The sequence below is a fragment of the Ochotona curzoniae genome, unplaced genomic scaffold (genome assembly GCF_017591425.1).
Source record: "Ochotona curzoniae isolate NIBS_2020 unplaced genomic scaffold, NIBS_Ocur_1.0 scaffold_2453, whole genome shotgun sequence".
In the NCBI taxonomy this organism is placed as follows: domain Eukaryota; kingdom Metazoa; phylum Chordata; class Mammalia; order Lagomorpha; family Ochotonidae; genus Ochotona; species Ochotona curzoniae.
In genome coordinates, this window is record NW_024467094.1 from 29,728,970 (window position 1) to 29,749,309 (window position 20,340).

General features: G+C 56.1%; 1 protein-coding gene across 1 annotated transcript; it reads right to left on the minus strand.

Annotated features, from left to right (window-relative positions):
- Nucleotides 1-988: 988 nt before the first annotated feature.
- On the minus strand, nucleotides 989-14,118 carry GPR179 (G protein-coupled receptor 179). Its single transcript, XM_041001505.1, has 11 exons — nucleotides 13,337-14,118; nucleotides 12,090-12,198; nucleotides 10,893-10,980; nucleotides 10,271-10,506; nucleotides 9,427-9,495; nucleotides 9,070-9,179; nucleotides 8,726-8,964; nucleotides 8,420-8,558; nucleotides 8,024-8,129; nucleotides 7,578-7,724; nucleotides 989-5,845 (listed from the first exon to the last, which is right to left on the minus strand). The coding sequence occupies exons 1-11, from the start codon at nucleotides 14,116-14,118 to the stop codon at nucleotides 989-991; spliced, it is 6,882 nt and encodes a 2,293-aa protein (XP_040857439.1).
- Between the last annotated feature and the right edge of the window lie 6,222 nt (nucleotides 14,119-20,340).

Consider the following 20,340-nt stretch of genomic DNA (forward strand, 5'->3'; position numbering starts at 1 on the left):
GAGGAGGATTTGCATTTCTGTGCTACCCTTTTCCCCACCGCACTCTCACTGCCCCAAGCACACAGCCTTTTCTGAAGGCCAGCTATCGCGAGGCCCGCCTTGCTTACTTGGGTTTCCATGGGAAGGAGACCTGTATGGCCTCCTGTTACTAAGCAGGTGATTGGCAGTGGCCTCACATCAGAACCTGAGACTCTGGCTCCAGTTACATCGAGCCAGCCCTGAAAGGCCAGGAGGCAGAATATGAGCCAGTGAAGTGAGCATTGGAGGCTGGCAAGAGCTCGGGCGGGGAAGGGGTGGGGAAAGCTGGGGATATGTAAGGGCAGACCTCCACCGGAGGGGAGTGTCCTCTCTCCCTGGTGTTGCTTTAGATGCCAGCTGTTGACCCAGATACCGCTGATGGCCTCTACTTCAGCCATAAAACAGGGCAGGTGCAAGATCAGTGAAACCGAAGGGGGTGACTTCAAGCCAAAATGACAAGGTCCTCAAGGCATTTTAGGCACCTGTTTTGAGTCCTTTTCCTTTCTCCCCCCAGTATGTCTTTCAACTTGAATTAAGTGGCTTCTTACTGTTTGTTGTGGTGACCTTCGTAGCCTTCTGTGCCCGCGGTCCTTGTGTTGCCAGTGCCTTGTTGAATTCTGGCATGAAAAACCATCCACTCTGGAGAAGAACTGGGTTTCTGTATTTTTGATAAAACGTAGCCTGGATGCTGCTAATGTTGGCTCCACATGTAGATGCCCAGACAACAGTGCTTGTACTGAGGACTCTCGTGGGATGGGGATTCTGCAGAAGCAGGGGGCCCATCTTCATCTGAGAGAGGATGACAGTGCCTGCTGGGGTCTGGGCCGTACCCTGCTGGAACACCTTGTTGTCTGAAGGAGTTGGCTTTCTGGCCTGCCCAGGAGGGGAAGTGAGTGAGTGTCTTGATTCTACCTCTTGGAACCACTAGGATGAGGGAAGCACCTGGACTCCTGCCAGCCAGCTCTGTGTACTACTCCTCATCCCAAGGATAGACCCTTGCAGGGGCGAGGTCCTCACTGTCCACGTCGGCAGCCACCTGTCCTTCATCTTCACTTAAGGAGATGGATTTCCGAGGTTCAACTTCTTGAAGATGTGGCTCGGGAACCAAGCCGATCCTTGGCCCAAGCCCTGATGGCCCTTGTGTTTCTTTGATACCTTCTAGAATGGAAGTACTGGCTGGCTTGTTCACCTGGGGCCACGGGCTCTTGCTTTCTGGAAGGAAGCTACGCAGGGGTTCATGGACTGAAAGGCATAGTGACTGCTCGGAGACTGGGGGGGAATTCTCAGTCTGAGTTGGTGTTAAAGCCAGATGGCCAGTTTCCTCCCAGGGACAGATGTCTGCCATGGTGCCCTTGATTTTGTTCCCATCAGGATCAGTGACTTCCCACCGACACAGCTCTGCCATCCTACTGCCCACACTGCCTGCTGCCTGGGGGCTGACTTGGACCTGAACAGGGTCTAGAACCTCCGGCTGGGGGAGGATCCCCCTTGCTGTACTGTCTTCCCAAGGACACACTGCCTCCTGCTCTCCGCCAAGTTCGGGTGCCACCTGCTGAAAGGGCAGCCTTTGTCCAGGTGTGTCTCCATCCCCCTCCTTGGCTGTGCCAAGCTCTCCTTCCTTGGCTGCTCCCTCTCTCGCCTCCCAAGGGCAGATCTCAGCTCTCTTGGCACAGGATGGCTCTTCTGTTTCCCATGGACACACTTCTGCTGCCCTGACTCCCACGCTGCCTGCTGCCTCAGAACCTCCGTGGCTTCCGTCTGAAGCAAGTGGGCCTGACTGTAGGGAGAGACCTGTACGACATGGACTCTCCTGGGGACGCACGGCTCCCTGCTGCCCCGAGTTTGCCATCCCTAGCTTTGACTGAACTTCCATACCTTGGGGCTCTGGCTTTTCTGCTGCTTTCCCCTTCTCTTGAGAACACCTTGGTCCATCCTGGGTTGGTAGTGTTCTCTTAGGGAGCGTTTCAGCCCCCTCCCAGGGACAGATCTCAGCCTTGGCACAGAGGTCAGCAACACAGGGGGTGTCCAGCTCAGGTGCCTCCCATGGACATATGTCAGTGGCCCTGTCCCTAGCTCTGGCCAGTCTCTGGTCAGGACCAACTAGGAGCGGAGGAGACACAGACTGTAGCACAGTGCTGCTTCTTTCCCTACCTTCAGGAGTGAGAGCTGTTGACTGGGTTCTGTGTTCCTGGAGGTGGTGTGTCTTCGGGTCTTGTCTCAGGTCCCTGTTTTCGGTGGCCTCACAACTCACTTCCAGGGAGTGCCCCTCTGCCACCTGGCTACCCTTTCGGCTGTATGGGTCTGAGACTTTGGCCTGAGAAGATGCTTCCTTCGGGGTCTTGTCCTCCCAAGGACAAATCGCTTCCTGCTCGTGACTCCATTTTGCCTCTGGTTTCGATTCGCCTTTCCCCAGGGAGGTGAATCTAAAGTCTTCTAGAGTTTTCTCCCTCTGCCCTGCTGAGTCACTCTCCTTCTTTTGTTCCAGTTCCTTCCCAGTGGCTCCTTCATTCACCTCCCAGGGGCAGATCTTGGCTTTTTCACTGGTCGGAGTCTCCTCTACTTCCCAAGGGCACACCTCTGCAGGCCTGCACCCAACGTGATCAGAAGCCTGAAACCCAACCTTTGGTCTGTCAGTGTCCAGAGAGTCTGCATGCTGACCCCCTGGACCCAAGCTCTCCCAGGGACAGGCCACCTCGCGGCCAGTTGGCTCTGGCTTCTTTGGAACTGTAACAACACTCTCCCTGGATCTGGAATCTTCAGGAGTCTCTCCACTATCAGTGGGAGACTTCCTGGTGGCCTCCATTCCCTGAGTGCTCTCCTCGCTGGCTGCAGCCCCTGTGGCCTCCCAGGGACAGCTCTCTGCCCTTGCAGCAGCCGGGGTACCCTGCACATCCCACGGGCAGATCTCAGCAGCTTTGCTTCTCACGCTGCTTGATGCCTGGAAAACGACTTGTGTTCTGTCTGAATCTGGAGGGCCCAGCTGTGGGCCACAGCTGCTGGAGTCCACACCTTCCCAGGGACACACTGCCTCCCGCTTCTGCGTCTGCTCCTCAGACTTTTCCTGGGCTCCGGCCCCTTTGCTTCCTGCTTTCCCAGGCGTTTTCTCCTCATCTTTCAGAGATTGTCTTCTTGGTGTCCGGCCTGACGTCCGGCCCTCTGTTCTTTCTTCGACCTCCCAGGGACAGATTTCGGCTTTGGCTGATGTTGCCTCCCTGAATTCTAGCTCGAGGTCTTCTCGTGGATGTACCTGCACTGTTCCACTTCCTGCACTGCTGGGGAGCTGGGCACCAACTGTGCGTGAGGAATTGTCTGTGCTGTCCCAGGGACATGGTGATTCCTGCTGTGCACTGAACGCCTGCACGGCATTCACGGCTTGTTCCCCTGCCTCTCCCAAGCTCCCTTTTCCAGCAGCTTTCCCCTTCAGGAGACAAGCTCCACCTGTTCTTCTCCCCTCAGCCCCCAGCTCCCACGGGCAGACCTCCGCTTCCCTGAAGGCCGGCACATCCCCTGCCTCTCTGGGCTGCATCTCAGCCCCACAGCCACCTGAGACCTGCAGTGAGACGGCCAAGGGGCCCCGGAAATCTGTGCTCTCGCATGGACAGAAGGCTTCCAAGTCTGTACCCAGGTTCCGTTCTTTCCAGAAGGCTGCCCTCTTGGGAGATTTCTGCCTTTCCTGGGGGGGCTTCTGCATCAGCCCCTGGGCTGTTTTCCCTTCTCCTTCCCCACCTGCCTGCCAGGGGCCTAACTCTGCAGCAGCGAGCCCCGCTGTGTCAGCTTTTGGGTCAGTGGCATCTCCCCGATGCCTGTCCCCCGCCTTCCTGGCCTGTCCACTGCCCACTGCCTCGGATGTGTCCATGCGTCTCTCAGTGTCCACAGGGAATGACTGAGGGGATGCACCTCCTGGTTCGGCAGTCTCCCAGGGACACACGGCCTCCTGCCCCCTGACCAGCCTCTCAGGCATTTTCTGAGCAGTGGCAACCCCACCTCTGGGCTCTGTTTTTTCTGAAGCCTTGTGCCTCTCATCTTGGGAGTCACTGAAATATTGTGATGCCCTCCCCTCAGGGGCCCCTTTGCTCACCTCCCAGGGGCAGATCTCGACCTTGTTGCAACCATCCAGCTGAGCCGTTTGTGACCCTGTGACTTCCCAGGGACACACCTCGGCCATCCTGTGGTCAGCACTGCCCAGCAGCTGGAGGCCAGCTCTAGGTGCTTCCTGCCCACCTACAGGGGCCTCTCTTGCCTGCTCAACATTTCTGTCCCCACATACTTGTTTCAGGATGGCAGGCCCCACTTTGCCTGCCCTCTCAGCTCGCTGCTCCCCTAGGTTCCCCTGGGCCACCTTCAGACCTCTGTCTTCCTGCTTGCCACTGCACTCCCAGTGGTGGACCTGGAGCATCCTGCTGGTGTAAGTGTTCTGCTGGTTCTGCATAGACTCCTCGTCATCGCAGGGGGTGAGAGCGGCCTGCTTGCTCACCGCTGGCGGCCGGCCTGGCCTGGGGGACCTGGGCGGGACTCCCCCACCCTGCCCTGGCACCTTGGCCTTCTCCTGCTCAGGGCCTTCCTGCTTGCTCTCCTTCTCTCTGTATGTGCTCCGAGAGCGGGTCAGAGCTTTGATGGCCAGGCCAAGGCTGCGCATGGAGCCCTGCTCCACGGGGGCCCTGAGGCTGTGGGACTTGGAGAAGAGCTTGGGCCTGTCCTCCTCTGCTTCGGCGGCTTCCTCCTGCAGAGGCCCGTTCCCCAAGTCCAGCCCATTTTCCCCAGCCCCCCTTTTCTCCACTGCCACAGACAGGGCCCTCCAGAGCCTGGCTCGAGCTGGGGCAGGGCTATGGCTGCCTTGCTCCGGCCCCATTGGTGCTTCCTGGGCCACGGGTTCTTTCTTGACTGGCAGTTCCGCATTCTCCCAGGGGCAAATGAAGTTGAGGAGAGTGGGACTTTGGGGAGGCGCTGGGGCCAGCATCAGGGCAGGGGCTGGGGCCAGAGTTGGCACTGGAGCAGGAGCCAGCGTGGAGGTGGGGGACAGCATCCTTGACTCACCCAGGAAGGCCCCAGACAGCGCCATGATGGGTGTAGAGACCTGGTGGCGGATGGGCGGGTGAGCCAGCCTCCTCCCAGCCTCCTCGTGAAGCTTCCCAGAGGCACGGGAGCTGTCCATGCTCCTGCTCTTGGCAGGGGATGGTGGGGCTGACAGGGGTGCCCCCCGAACCCTCTCCAGCCTCCTTGCCGAGGGTCTCCGCGCCGGGCTCACCAGGGCCACCTCGGCCTTCCTTCGCTCCTCCTGCTCCTTGGCCTGCCGATAGGTCTCTTCCAGATAGGCCTGGCTGGCCACAAGCAGGGCTTTTTCCCTGGAGCCAGCCACCACGCTGAGTGACTTCTGCAAGGAGGGGGGCCGGGCCCTGGGGAGATGTTCCCCCACCGTCAGGTTGTGGGCACTGGCCGACCTGAAGCTCAGGGCAGGTGGACCCTCAGCCCGCTCCCGGCTCTCCACACGTGGGGCCTTTTTGGACAGGGTCCTCCTCAGCAGCGAGTCAAGCAACGGAGAGTCCTGCTCCCGGGGCTGGTCGTGGGCCGGTGGTCCCTCGGATTCCTGGAAGCTGGTGCTAAGGAGCCGGCAGCGGGAAGAGCTGGGCAGGCTGCCATGGCCCAGGGAGCCTGCATCTCGGGAGTGCTGCCGGGCCAGTGCCTCGGGGAACTCAGCCAGGTACCTGATGAAGGAGCGGCCCAGGCCCTGGCGAGAACTGCCCTGCTTCTTGGGCAGGTGGGGGTTGTTGGCTGCCATTTCCTTGGTCTTGTGGACCTCTAGCTGGGCGTAGAGTTTCTTCAGCTCATCCTGAGGTGACAGGAGGGAAGAGGGGAGGGGAGCTGCCTGGGGTGGAGAGACTGAGCTCCCCTCCCCCATCATGCACTCTGCTCTCTCTTGGCCCTACTCAGACCATTTTCTCCTGGGGGGAGGGTGTCCCTTCCATCAGGCCAAGTCCCTTCCTTCAAGGCCTGGTTCCTGCCACCTCGGCTCCAGGTCAGCCCTAAGGACACAAATAACACCCACTCCGCCTGCTTCTCTGGCCACTGGGCTCTGCTGGGAGCTCCCCTACACAGGGGGCAGGTTTGAGACAGTTAACCCCTTGTGGGGCTCAAAGCTGTCTTAGAAACTGATGGTACTCAGCCCACCAGAGTTCACTTCCCTAAGAGGATGAGATGGGATTCATGGAACAAGTGGAGGGGCAAGTGCTGTGTCCAGGTGTAGGTGATGGGATAAGCAGGGCTTTGGACATCCTTTGTGCCTAAATTGCTGGCCAGGGGCCATACAGGAGAGCAGAGGGGCTTCTGGTCCTGAAAGGGCAGGACCAAGGCGGTGTTACCATGGAAGGTACAGCCACACTTCCCAGCCTCCCAAGTACACTGAGAGTCTCAGCTGAGCCTTTACCCAGGATGGGAGTGAGGGACAGAAGGGTGGGGCAGGCAGAGCTCAGAGGGAAGGAGAAGTAAAGGTAGATGAGGCCAGCAAGGAATGGGCTGGTGTTGTAGCACAGCAGGCTAGCTACCACTTGCAGTGCCAGCATCGCTTGTCAGAATGCCAGTTCAAGTTCTGGCTAGCTTGCTCCCATTCCCAAGTGGGACTACATTTCAGCAAGTGCACTTGGGAAGCAGTGGGTGATTGGATGTTGGCCCTAGTACCTGAGCCTTTGACACACATGTGGGAGACCAGGATGGAGTTCCCGGGTGCTGGCTTTTGCCCAGACCAGCCCCTAGTCCCTAGCCATAGCAGGCATTTGGGCAATGAACCACTGGGTGGAAAACAAATGTGCTCCCCAGCCCCATCATTCTGCCTTTTAAATTTATTTATTTGATTGTTAATTTAAACTTGAAAGGCAGAGTTAGAGAAAGCAAGTAAAGAGGTCTTCTATCCACTGGGTCTCTCCCCAAATGGCCACAATAGCTAATTCTAGGCTGAGCCGAAGCCAGGAGCTTCTTCTGGGTCTCCAATGTGGGTGCAGGGTCCCAGGCACCATCCTGCGCTGCTTTCCCAAGCACATTAACAGGAATCTTGATCAGAAGTGAAACAGCCAGGACTGGAGCTGGCACCCATAGGAGATGCCAGCCACTGCAGGCAGCAGCTTAACTCGCTCTGTTGTAGTGTTGGCCCCAAAATAAATATTTAAATACAAAGCAAGAGCTTATTCTACCAGATCTGTTATTTACTCCCCACTGAGCTGCCTTACAGGCCTCCCATGAGTATAAGGATGCCCATAAGCAGGGGGAAAAAAGGAAAAAATCAGCAAGATTCCCAAACTGCCTTTTGGGAAGGCCCGGCAGGTCCAGAGAATCCCAGCATGGAAAATTCTGGTGACTGCTAATGCCTAAATGAGCCAACCCCACAGCTGGCTTGTCCTCATGATGAGGGGACAGCTTTGCCCTCACTTGCAGCATGGCCTGGGATTCTGGGATCTGGATCTAGAACTTGTGGAGTTTCCCCAGTTGGGTGATGCATGGTGGGTTTTGGAGAAGGGGGAGCCGGGCCTCTTGCAGTAGCACCTGACCAAGCCAGGGTGGGCAGCACTTACCCGGATGTCCCCAGGGTCCAGGCTGCGCTCGCTCCAGGCCGAGGCGATGCTGCTGTCCAGGTAGGAACCAGAGCGCTGCAGGTCCAGCTCGTCCTCGTACACCTCCTCCAAGATCTCTTCCCGGGGAGGGGCCCCTGGCTTCCAGAACTGAACAGGCGGGTTTAAGGAGGAAACCCACATGGCCAGCCTCCCCACTAGGTAGGAAGGACCCACCCACCAACAACCCTTGCTCTTATATCCCTTGCACAACCACTGAGGGGCACTGTGAGCAGCGGTGGTAGCTCCCCTCACCTCCAGTCAGGCCATCATTGTTAGGGCCCCCTCTCTCAGCGCTCCTTCCCCCCTACCTGCCCCTCTTCCCCCCCACCCCGTGACATCCTTATCCTTCAGAGGGCCTGTGGCAGCCGCACCTCAGACAGCAGCTGAGGAAGAGGGGAGGACCTCACCTTAGGGATGAATATTAGAGCCAGCGTGGCAGTGACCGTGCTGTGTGTATGGAAGAAAAAGAGGAGGAGGGTCCAGTCCGGGTGCAGGGAGGGAACTAGCATAAACCTGTGGGCGGGATCAGAGGTGAGAGCGACTCCTCCCCCTCAGCTGCCCTGAGCCCAGCTGGGCCAGGAAGACACTCCCTTCCAATGCTCTTCACACAGGGCCACCCCAGCCTGCTGCCCCACATGGTGAAGGGGTGAGGGGAGGCGGGCATAAGACCTGCAAGTGCAGGACACAGGTAAGCTGGAGGGGGAGAGGAGTTAGGAGCAGGGTGAGGAGGCATGGCAAGATTGTGACATGGTTGACCCTCATGTGGGAGAAGCCAAGCATGACCTGGGGGTGGGAGTGCTCACCTGGCCATGTGGAAGGCAGTGGAGAGCAGCAGCTCATTGTGCAGGGCAAAACCCAGGTAACGTGGCTCGTGGAAGGCCGAGGGCACTGCGCGGGTGGCGTAGCACAGGAAGCTGCCCCAGCACAGGAGCAGCAGCTCGGCTGTTGGGGAGCAAGGAGGGAGAGTGGCACCACCTCAGCTCTCTGTGCCCCTTCCAGGCAAGTTGCCTAGGCCGGGACTATGGGCAGGAGAACCAGGGCAAATGGTTGTCCATTGCTGCAGCATCAGGGAATGGAGAGGGCTGGGTTCTGGGGGGAATGCAGCTCACCCACAACCATGATGTAGTCCCAGTGGTCATGGTGACAGAGGTAGAAGTGGCGGCCAGTGGGAGTGTGGCCTTGGGTCACCAGAGGTGTGTGCTGGGGGTCCCGCTCCAGGACACCTTCTGTCCACACGGCCAAGAAGCCCAGCACAAGCAACAGGAGCAGCCCCAGGCGCCGCAGCAGCTGCCCGCTGCTCAGGTGTGGACCCCGCTGGGCCGTCCGAGACAGGAACAGCTGGAGTATTCTGCAGGCAAGAGTGCGTGGATGGGAGAGGGGAGGCCTCAGGAGCAAGCTGGACCTCAGCCTCTGTCTGCTGCTGTCCTTCCTCCACACCTGGGTAGGGCCCTACCTGTAAAGCTTGAGGATTATGGTGCCATACATGGTGGCAAAGCCCAGCAGGCGGACCCAGCGCAGCACGATACATCGGAACACACTGGCTTTAAAGTACAAGATGAAGACCTGGCGGGAAGTGAGTGAAAGAGCTGTGCTTTGCTGTGCAACCTAGAGGCACAAGCCTGTGCTGGGCGGCCTTGCAGTCGCTCCCAGAGAGGTCTGGCAACAGGCTGTGCACCACACAGCAGGACATAGAGCTCACCAGGCCAGCCTGCCCTTGGTGGGTGTGATGCCCCCAAGAGGGCAAAGAAGGGCCTCTTGGGGACTGGAGGGAATCATGGGAGATGGAGCCCACGTTTGGCTTCAGACTCACAGGAAAGTACAGCAGCAGGGATCCAAATAGGATGGTTTCCAACAGAACCACTCCAGATGCCCGGATACTCTGTGAATGCAGTATGAGAGAGGCAGGTGAGCAGGGCAGGGCAGGGCAGCCTGGACAGTGTGCCAGGGTCACGCTAGTCCTGGGGGTCACTGAGTAGCTAACACTGCACCACACTTGTTCTGCTGTCTCTCCACAGCCAGGCCCCCTGATCCCAGCTCCCCTGGTACTAAGCCTGGTTAAGGCTAAGGGTTCTTATGGCTCCCCCTCCCTTCTAGTCTCTTGTCTCTCCCTATCCTACCCTTGGCCTTGCTGCAGACCAGGGCTCACACCAGAGGCTACTCGAGCTAGACAGGTTCTCATGCCCTCGCCAAAGTTTAGAGTCAAACTGCCTCCTTGTCGAGGAAAAGATGCCCAGGTCTGCCCAGTAAATGTCCTGTTAATGTTTGAATCCTGATGCCATGCCAGGCAGAATAGCTGGGTCGCTTCTACAAGCTGCCCACAGCACCTAACAGATCCCTCCATGCTTGCCCAGTGTTTTTTGCTGTCATCTCTTTATATTGCTGCTTCCTGCTTTAGCAAGCTGGGGACCCCTCCCACCCCCACCCGGAGTCAGGTTCACTCAGTGTTTGACTTAGTGTAGCTATTCAACTAGCACTGGGCCAATTCAGTCCCCAGTTCAACAGACCGACCGGAGGGGGAGAAGCTGTTGCCCAGCATCACCTAATGAGCTAGATTTAGAATCAAGGCTGCCACTTGCTCCTCCTGAGCTCTGGCCTCAGCGAGTCTCCTGTCTCCAGGTGAGGTGGCCAGGTGCCAGGCGTGGGGTTTTCCTTGCCTTGCTCCAGCGGCGATGATAGGAGATGAGCATGCTCAGGAAGACGGCCAGCATGCAGCAGGCCTGGCAGGCCAGCACTGCTGCCCGCAGCGCCGGGGCTTCCTCCACCAGGCACGGGGTGGCATCTTGGCAGCTGGGACAGCCCTCCGGACATGGCTGGCACCGTAGCAGCCTCCCTGTGTTGCCTCGGGGGGACTCAAATTGCCCAGCAGTGTGGGTAGCATTCTCCTCCAACCCTACAGAGAACAAGGAAGTAAGGGCGTGGTTGGGCTACGCCCTTATCCCAGCCTTCCTTATCCCAGCCTATATCCCAGCCTTCCTAATGGCCACCACAGCACCCCTCTCTGTCCTCATGGGGTCTGTGGTCCCAGGGCTATGTCGGAGGGAGGCAGGGTAATAGGAAGAGGTGATGGCTGGCTAGGGCTGTTTGGGAGGTCAAATGCATCACATCATTATGAGGCAAGTTCATCCTGAGACTGGGCCCTCCTTGCTACTGTAGCGCCTCTGCCCTCTGCCTTTGCCCCACAGGTTTCCTCCCATAGACCTACTGCAGCTTTCTTTCCTCTCCAGATGCACCTCCTGACCTGTAAACCACCTGCTTGGCCCCGCCACATTGGCATACCTGTGGCACGGCTGGCCCCGTAGAATCCAGGAAGACAACGGCAAAGGTAGCGGCCGAGGACAAAGCCCTGGTTCGCCAGGGGGACACACTGTGGGGATGACAAACACGACAGGGGTTCCCAGGAGGCTTTCTCTGGAAGAGCTTGCCCTCCTGGGAAAGGTGAGAGAGGAGGGCCTATCTCACCCTCTCCCTACCCTTCCATCCCTCCTTCCCTTCCTTTCTGTGGTCCAGGGTCCCCACCAGAAGCCCCCAGGAGCCCTTGGGAAGCCTCTCCTGTGTGGAAACCCAACCCCGGCGTTTCCTGATGTCTGTTCTCTAAAAAACCTTAAGCAGGGAGGCCTGGGATGAAGCATGCTGTTATCTACACTGCCTGCAACAGAAGCCTCCTATGTCCCAAGTCTCATTGTCCACCTGCTGCAAGGGCAGGGTGCATGGAGGAGGTCAGGCAGGGAATGTTCTGAGTTCACACCTTGTGAGCTACCTCCTGCTTCAAAGAGTCTCCTGGGTGGAGGGTTGCAAAGGCCCCCAGTGGGGAGCAGCTTGTGCCATCAGGAGCCATCTGGCTCTGACACAGGACTATTTCCCCTGGCCCTAATGCCAGGCTAATGCCATTCTGGTAGGATGCCAAGGCGAGCCCTTTATTCCACCTCCATCCAGTGAGGTATGCCCAGCAGGGAAGAAAGCAGACCTCAGAGCCAGGCAGGGAAGATGTGGATGAGGTCAACTCTGCCGCAGGAGTGGCTAGGAACAGATACCAAAGCAGTGAAGGCAGAGCATAACCCTGAGTGATTCTGCACCTAGCCCTGAACTCACCTAGGAGGGTTAGAATGTGGTGCCTGGGAAATGCCGCCTCAGTGTCCTCTCCCACAGACCACTGGGTGGCGCTCCATTCCTATTTCAGTCTGCACAGTCAGACGGATGTGTAGCCAGAGAAATTCTGGGTCAGAGTGGACTGGACCGCAATGGGAGCCTTCTCTAACCCTAGATTTAGCACTGATCCAAGCAGATGCTGGAGAATGGCCTAAAAGTGGTGTAATTTACGAGGTTCCCTACCTCTCACTACCAGGACCTCCCCTGAAGCTCCCCTGAGATGCTGAGGAGGCTCCGTCAATGTCTTCTGGGAGCTGAGTAGTGGCAGTGATGGGAAAGGGGGAGGGAGGCAAGACCCTTGTAGTCCCTCTTCCTCCTTCTCCATACCTGGGTGCTGTTGAGATCACACAGGTGCGTGTTGGCGTACCAGCCCGGGCTGCTTGCACACTGGTCGATGTCCACCCTCTGGAGATCTATGTCCATCTGCACCTGCCCCCTAGGGCAGTGAATTCGCAGTTAGAGACACAGTGATGGCTGCCGAGGCGGACGTGTGGCCTCCAACCTGGGAGGCAGCAGGTGCTGCGGAGCAGGACACACGTCCGTCTCCACCTCCCCCGCGCTCTGGACCCACACTGCCCCCGCAGCCCATGCTCCCCCTCCCACGGATCGTCTCTCCACTCGTCCACTTCTCAACACCTTATTCTTTCTGGGAGGCAACTCTGTCAATAAAGGGGGCAGCCGGGATTCTGAGGGTCCGTATGTGCACACAGCACAGCTCAGCTGCTGGCTGTGTCCTCACCTCTTCCACCCCTGTGCAGATCAGCATGCGGATGGAGGAGGGGAGGCACTAACTGCTGAGCTGCCCAGCCCCGGCTGTGGCTGTGAACATGCATGGGCATATAGAGCTGGGAAAGCAACTGAAGGCCTCTACTGCTGCCCTTCCCCCTACGCTCCCATCCCTTGTCACTCTTGGTGAGGGAAGGGTGTTACAAGGCCCTGGGTCAGAGTGGGCAGCATCTGATGCCAGATACAGCCATGGGGCCTGACGCCAGGGGCTCAGCCAGCTCTAGCTCTCAGAAAGAGCTCTGGTTCCAGGCCCTCCCCTCCCAGTCATTCTCCTTCCTTCACTCGGGAACGCTGCCTTTTCTAGTTCTCTGCACGAGGGGCCAGCGTGCTCTGACTCCCAGAGTACTGCCTGAGTTCCTCCGAGAAGCCCGGAGCAAGGACTGTCACGGTCATCCACACCAAACCCACTCCTCAGCCCTTCAGCCCAAGACTACTGCCTTGCCACACACACACCTGCACATATCCGTGCACACAGCGTGTGGTCTCCTGTGGACAGACGTGTGAGACTTACACACACACACACATACATGCTCTCTCAGCCATCCATTCCCACGCTCAAGGGCATAGATATGTTCAGACTCCCACACAAGCACCTGTGGAGGGGCTCACTCACACATCACACGTGCATTCTCACCTGAAAATTTAACAGATGGTGACCACATGTCTGAGTACATAAGTGCCCCTCAGACAGGCACATGGTGCTGCCGAGTGGCCCAAGCACAGCTGGGCACAGCTGGGTCCTCCTCAGCCTCACATACCCTCCAATGTATCAAGTGCTGCTCACTTACCTGACCTCCGGGCTGAGATCTGGCTTGAGTCCATAGAAGGTGGCTGAGAGGGTGACCAACCAGCCAGGACGAAATTGGCCTTCCTGGCATTCCAGGAAAGGAGGAGACAGCCTCACCTGCTGAATGTCCCCTACATATCCATCCCCGCGGGGCCACTTGGGGCTGCCCAGGCTCCCCAGGTCATTGGTTAGCACCCGCTTCTGTAGAGTGGGGGTGTCAGGGTCTTCTGCTGGGCTTCCATGCATCCTGTTCCCAAACAAGTCCTGAAGGATGGTTTCCTCTCCCATTCGAGTGGCCTGCAAGGCCAGCTGTCTGTGGCTGGCCCCTGGGGGAGGGTCAAAGGTCAGCAAAGCACGATAAGCTCTCGGGTCCCCCTCGGCCATGCTGCGGACCAGGGCCTGGTACCACTCCACGTCCTCCTCCACGCTGGACTCACGGATGTCGTTGGCTTGCAACAGCATGTTGAGGAAATTGGCAGCTTGGGCAAGGGTACTGGCTGCACCTTGCAGGACCAGGGGGAGCCCCGCTCTGGCTCCTACGCTACCCGCTGTGTAGCGCTCACTGCAGTTGGCCCCCAACAGTTGCCGGGCATCACCAGAGTAGAGAAAAGCCAGAGCTGCCTCTGCCTCTTCCAGGGGCAGCCACACAGGCCTAGACTCCGGTTCGATTGGAGAAAGCAGAGAACGGAATGGCCGCGGGCCTCCCAGAGCCCAGCTGCACAGGAAGCAGCAGCCCAGCAACCCCCGCACAGGGGTGGGCAGGGCTAATGCTCTGGTGCCCATGCTTGGGGCAGCCCTCAGGACCCTGGGGTGGTCCAGGAAGAGGTGGCCCTAACTGAGAGCTGCCTGCGCTCCTGGCTCCCCTAATTCCACTCTGTCACACGCTGGCTGCTGGCTGCTGTCTCGTCTGTTTTTGCTTTTCTCCAACGTCATCAGCTGGCTTCTGGACATCTGTATGAGGGCCCTGCCCCTCTGCTCCCAGCGTGACCCCCATCTCCACCCCTGTTAATCCAGGCAATCACCCTTTCCTCTTGCTCTGATCCCTCCACTGCCCCAACCCCAATCTGCTCCAGAGATGAGAGAGGGTGGGAAGGGGAGGGAAGCACCAATCATGCTCCCTCTCACCCTCCCTCCGCCCTTTGCTCCATTAGGAGAGATGGGCAAATCCAGCATGGGTGCCATAGCAACAGCAGAGCAGCCCGTGCCCCTCGCCCCAACCCTTGGCTCTACTCGGCCTCCTGGCAGCAGCTGCCACAGCATGGTGAAGGCTTGGGCTTGGTCTCCTGGTGGTCTGCCATGGACACCTGCACCCTCTGACACCTTGCTGCTCCACTGGAATATTTTAACTTGGGGATGGCAAGGGTCAGAGGAGAGAGCCTAATGGAACCAGGATCACCTGTGGTACAGATGGAGGTAGCTTAGAAAGGATTCATTATACGCCTCATGACAACAATGCTTCTGCCATGAGCGTGGTGAATGTGGTCATTGCCATAGCATGGATGCAGACACAGGGACTCAGGGTCATGTGGCTGCTCCCTCTGACTTGACAGAGCCGAGGCTTCAACTCCCTATACCATCTGCTGCACTTTAAACAAGATCTGATTCCCCAATTTGTGTGGACTAGATTATTAATTTCTTTTATTGCAAAGGCAAAGTCGTAGAGAGGAGAGACAGAGAAACATCTTCCAACTGTTGATTCACTCCCTGGATAGTTGCAATGGGCTGGGCCAGGCTGAAGCCAGAAACCAGGAACCAGGCACTTTACCCAGGTCTCCCACATGGGTATAGGGGTTCAAGGACTTGAGCCATCTTCACTACTTTCCTAGGAACCTCAGCAAGGAGCTGGATTGGAAGTGGAGCAGCCAGGAAGCAAACCCATACCCATATGGGTGGGATGCCAGTGTTGCAGATGGCAGCTGAACCCACTCAGCCAAAATGCTGGCCCCTTTTACAGACTTTAAAACCCTAAAACTGTACATTAGTGCTGTTGTGGGGGTGAAAACAATGCAATTATAGTATTAGAGGTGGGAGGTTCTTAGGTTACTGTAGTTGTGCCCTCAGAGGTACCCTCTTGGGAGAAAAATATTGGTTATAAAAGTCGAAGTCAGGCCCAGCCATCCCCTCTGCTTCCTGGAGGACCATGTGCTTCTTTCCTGTAAGTACTCCAGGCACCCCTGCACACCCCAAGCAGACAGGCGCATACAATTTTGGACCGGGAACCTCCCAACCTGTGTGTTAAGCCCTTTCTCTTCCAGTTAGTGAGTGTTCTTGGGTGATGTACTGTCATGCTGGAAAGATGCCAAGTGTGCTGCCCAACCATACCCCACCATGTAGCTGGCAGATCAACCCCAGGGACTGGGGTACGGCTGCATCTCAGAGGAGTAGTCACAGCAAGGAGAGATGAGGACACTTCCCTAGGACCACCCTGCTGTTTGCCTCACCCGGGTCTCCACCTCGCGACCCAAGCAGGGCAGCCAAGGTAGGGTGGGGTGCCACAGGGAGGTGAGAATAGACAATGAAAGTTTTGCCCCTTACTTTTTTCACTTTCACTGCTGCAGGGTAAGCCTTGCCTTCTCCCTCCTTCTGGGAAAAAAAAATCATGCCAAGTCTTGCTCTTCCTCATTTCCCTGCACCTTATAATCTTCCCACTGCTAGACACAGTAGCCTGGGACCTGGGACTCAGCATTCCCCTGGCTGACTGGATCTGCAAGGGAATGGATTCTCAGGGGTGCCACAGAAGGACGATCCTGCCCCCTGCTCTCCTTCTCCCATCACTTGATCTCTCTCTCCCTCACCCCATCTTTCCTGGCTGCAGGGTTCACATCCCCACAGGCCTGCCCCGCCTCTGCCTCGTGGAGTCTGCCCTCTGGTGTCTGGGAGCACTGAAGTTGTGGGGTTCTGCTACAAACTCCCTTTGCTCCGTAGTGGCCCCTGGAAGCAGCTAGTCAGCCTCAGGAACAAAGCAGGATGGGAAGGCGACAGGGGTGGGAGGAGAGATCTGTTGGACAATCCCCCTGACATCAGATAAGGACACTGAACCCCCAAAAGGAGAGGAACACTCCCAAGGTCACCCAGCCAGTTATGGCACACCTTTGGAACAGAACGCTGCCATGCCCACCCACAGCTCTGGGCATGGCCTCTCTGATGCTGCAGATCATGCCCTGGTTACCAGTGGTGGACGGTCAGTTAAACGGGGTGAAAATATAGCTTTTTTTTTTTTTTCCTTAGAAGTTTTTTTCTTTTTTCTTCTTAAGTCCTTTTACCTTGGGATCTGTAGGGACCCCTTTGGTGCTCCTCAGAGAAAGAGATATGTGTAGACACAAAAAATCAGCTGAACACCCCAAAACCTGTATCATTCAAGCACAAGGACGGTTAACCGCCAGTGCCTTTTTTCCCTCCAGATCTGGAGAATGAAGCAGGTGGAGGGAGGCAGCATCCCTCGCTCTGTCGCAGCGTTTGCGTGTATTTCCGGTTAACCTCCTTCGAGTGCTTCGGACCAGAGAGGTACCCGAGATGGCCGCGATAGGCAGCCTCTTCTGGGGCCAAGAAAGCAGCTGGGCAGCAGAGGGCGCTGCACAGCCACAGATCGCGCCTGTACTCGTGCACCTACTCGGCTAGGCATCAAGCAAGCTGGGAACTGGGATGGTGTTTCTCAGGCCTGAGGTGTTCTGAAATCCCACAGCGATCGATTTCATTTCTGTTCTCTAGAAACCTGAGTAGTCATGGAAGGGAAAGCATAGAATAAAATCTTCGGAGTCAGATGCATGTGACTTTTTATTCCATTGCATTTTTTGAAACCAACTGTCCTCTGCCGGGGATAACTCTTTGGGCTTCAGTCTGGTTCTATATGTGTGAGGTAGGATGCTACTCCTGCTGCCTACACTTACAGAGGAACTCCTGCCATGGGCGGACACTCATCTCACGTACCTGCGTGGTGAGCCAGGGACGGTCCAGGGAGGGACAGGAAGCCACTGTGGGCCATTCTCTCAGAGAACCTAGAGTTTAGCAAATTTAGACAGTTTAGACAGGTTCACATCCAATAGCCCCACAGGTAGATGCAGTTACCCATGTCTCCTTGAGTGCAATGCCAGAGTGGGTTTGGCTGTCCCTGGAGAGGAAGCGAGCCCAGCCTGAGGGATGAGCAGGAGTTGAGCACAGAGAGGGGCAAGTGGAATAGCTATGCTGGTGCCCATACGTGAGGCGGCCTGACCCGGTGCTGGCAGGGCAGCATGGGACAGAGGGCTAGGTGAAGCTGGTGGGAGATGTGTTAAGAGAGCGGTGGAGGGCAGATCCTGCAGGACTCTGCTGGCCAGGGAAAGGCTGGCATTAGTCTGAGAGGAGATGTTCATTTTGAAAAGATCCCCATCCCAGAAGACCCCGCCCCTCTTGTTCTCGGCGTATGTTCAAAACTGAAGTTGTTGGGTTCTGTCAGCTGACCCTCCTCCAGGGAAAATGGCAGAGGGTTCCTAACCAGGTTCCTCCTGCCACCTTATTTGACCCTGAGAGAAGGCAGGCAAACCCAGCTTCAGTACTTCTCTTTCACAGATGCTAAAACAGATCTAGTGGGCTGTGAGTGGGCCCGTCTCAGCTTGGGGAAGCTAAGCATTACACCTGCTGGAAATTTGGAGCCCAGCTGCTGAATAATGTCACTATTAAATCTTACACAGTTTCTAATTAAATTACACTAAAAACAAAAGTCATAAGGACTAGTATTGTGGTTTAGCAAGTTAAACTGTCGTCTGCAGTACTGGCATCCTGTACTGGCTTGAGTCCCAGCTGCTCCACTTTCTATATAGCTTTCTGCTAGTGGTCCTGGGAAAGCAATGGAGGATGGCCCAAAGCCCTGGGCCCCTGCTATCCATTTGGGAGATCCAGAAGAGGCTCTTGGTTCCTGGGTTTCGCCTAGCCTGGCCTGGTCCAGCCAGGACTGTTGCCACCATTTGGGAAATGAACTAGAGGATGGATGATCTCACTAATTTTGCTTTCAAATAAGTAAAATATTTTTAAAGAAGGTAATAAAGGGTCTGGTGCGATGGCTCAGTAGCTAAATTCTTGCCTTGTACACATTAGAATCCCATATGGGCACTGGTTCATGTCCCAGCTGCTCCATTTTCCATCTATCTCTCTGCCTGTGGGCTAGGAAACCAGTAGAGAATGGCCCAAAGCCACATGGGAAACCTGGAAGAAGCTCCTGGCTCCTGGCTTTGAATTGGCTCAGCTTCAGCTGTTGTGAACACTTGGAAATAACCCAGCAGATGGAACATCTTTCTGTCTCTCCTTCTCTCTGTAAATCTGATCTGCCTTTCCAATAAAAAATAACTGTCTTTTTTTTTTAAAAAAAAATGTATTTATTTTTATTGGAAAGTTAGATCTACAAAGAGAAGGAGAGAGATTTTCTGCCCACTAATTCACTTCCTAAGTGGCTGTAACGGCTGGAGCTGGGGAGATCAAAAGCCAGAAGCCAGGAGCCTCCTCTGGGTCTCCCAAGCAGGTGCAGTGTCCCAAGGCTTTGGGCCATCTTCAGTCGATTTCCCAGACCAAATGCAGGGAGCTAGATGGGAAGTGGAGCAGCCAGGACTAGACCAGTGCCCGCACGGAATCCCAGCACATGCAAGGTGAGGACTTCAACTGCTAGGCTTACCCCTCTAGGCCAAACATAAATACATCTTTAAAAATAATAAAGTTTTTAAAAGACGATAATATAATTTCTCCAAACTAATTGCTTAATAATTTTTCTATGCTCTTAAGGTTATTTACGTTAATAGTACCTGCATGATCCAACTACTCCCTAATGGTATATTACAGTTCATCTCTTCTTAACTGTGCCTTCTTAATCATGGTGATATACTGAAACTAGCTTTGGTGGGAGCATATACATCACAGGACAGGGACAAACGCTATGAATCAAGTTGTCAAGCCTTGGTTTCCTGTATTGTTGGTTATTTATACTTCAGACAGGGCTGAAGAAAAATTAACAATTCAGTTTTCAAAAATATGTATTTTTTTTTATTGGAAAGGCAGATCAGATTTACAGAGAAAGAAAAATCTTCCATCCGCTGGTTCATTCCCCAGATGGCCCCAATGGCCAGAGCTGAGCCAATTTGAAGTAAGGAGCCAGGAGCTTCTTTCAAGTCTCCCATACGGCTGCAGGGTCCCAGAGATTTGGACTGTCCTCTACTGCTTTCCCAGGCTAAAAGCAAGGAAGTGGAACAGCTGGGACATGAACCCATGTCCACATTGAATCCCAGCATTTACAAGGTGAGGATTTAGCCATTGAACCTTCGCGATGGTCCCAAAAATTCAACTTTAATTAATGCCAGGCCTGTAGCCATTCAATTATGAAGCACAAAAATGGGGGAAATGATCTTCCCTATTCTAAACCTGTTCTCTGATTCGGCAAAGCTGACAATCCAGTTGTCCTTTACTTCTCTCTTGTGTGAACCCAGAGGACTGGACCCACCCTGTGGCTGCAGTTCCAGTCCTTGGCTGGAAGCATCAATGCGGGCACCCTGTCAGCCCGCCCGCTGCAGGGTGCGCTGCCCATCTGCTGTGGCAGCGCCATCGAGGACTAGTCTGTGTTCCTATGCAAGTAGAAATCATGCACACACCTCCTTTTCTATCCGCCCTGGCACATTTATCAGCACACCCGTGCGTGTACAACACGGTATTCATGTGGTCACTCCACAATCCACAGCTGATGAAACAGACTCGGCCATAAAGTCACACATCCTAAGCGGCGTGGTCGCCACAGAAACCGTGGCTGCTGCTGTCCAAGCCATGGGGCTCTCTGCCCGAGGACGGCGGAGGCCACTGCGGGTTCTCTCCCCGCCCCCGAGGACTTGTGAACACGCTGCGGCCATCGCGGCAGCCTGGGCCTCACCGCCCAGGAAGTGAAAAACGGGGGTCGAGGCCGGAGACCACCAATGCCACAGCCAATGGCGGCGCGAGGCGCGCGTCACGTCACGCGCCGTGGAGACCCCAGCGAGCACGCCCCGAGGAAGGGGC

What these genes read in the sequence shown, in the direction of transcription:
- GPR179 (XM_041001505.1), bottom strand. Translation starts at nt 14,118, where the DNA reads ATGGGCACCAGAGCATTAGCCCTGCCCACCCCTGTGCGGGGGTTGCTG. An exon ending in GATCTCAGCCCGGAGGTCAG is followed by an intron (nt 12,199 to 13,336) that starts GTAAGTGAGCAG and finishes TCACTGCCCTAG; the next exon opens with GGGGCAGGTGCAGATGGACA. An exon ending in CGGGGCCAGCCGTGCCACAG is followed by an intron (nt 10,507 to 10,892) that starts GTATGCCAATGT and finishes TGTTCTCTGTAG; the next exon opens with GGTTGGAGGAGAATGCTACC.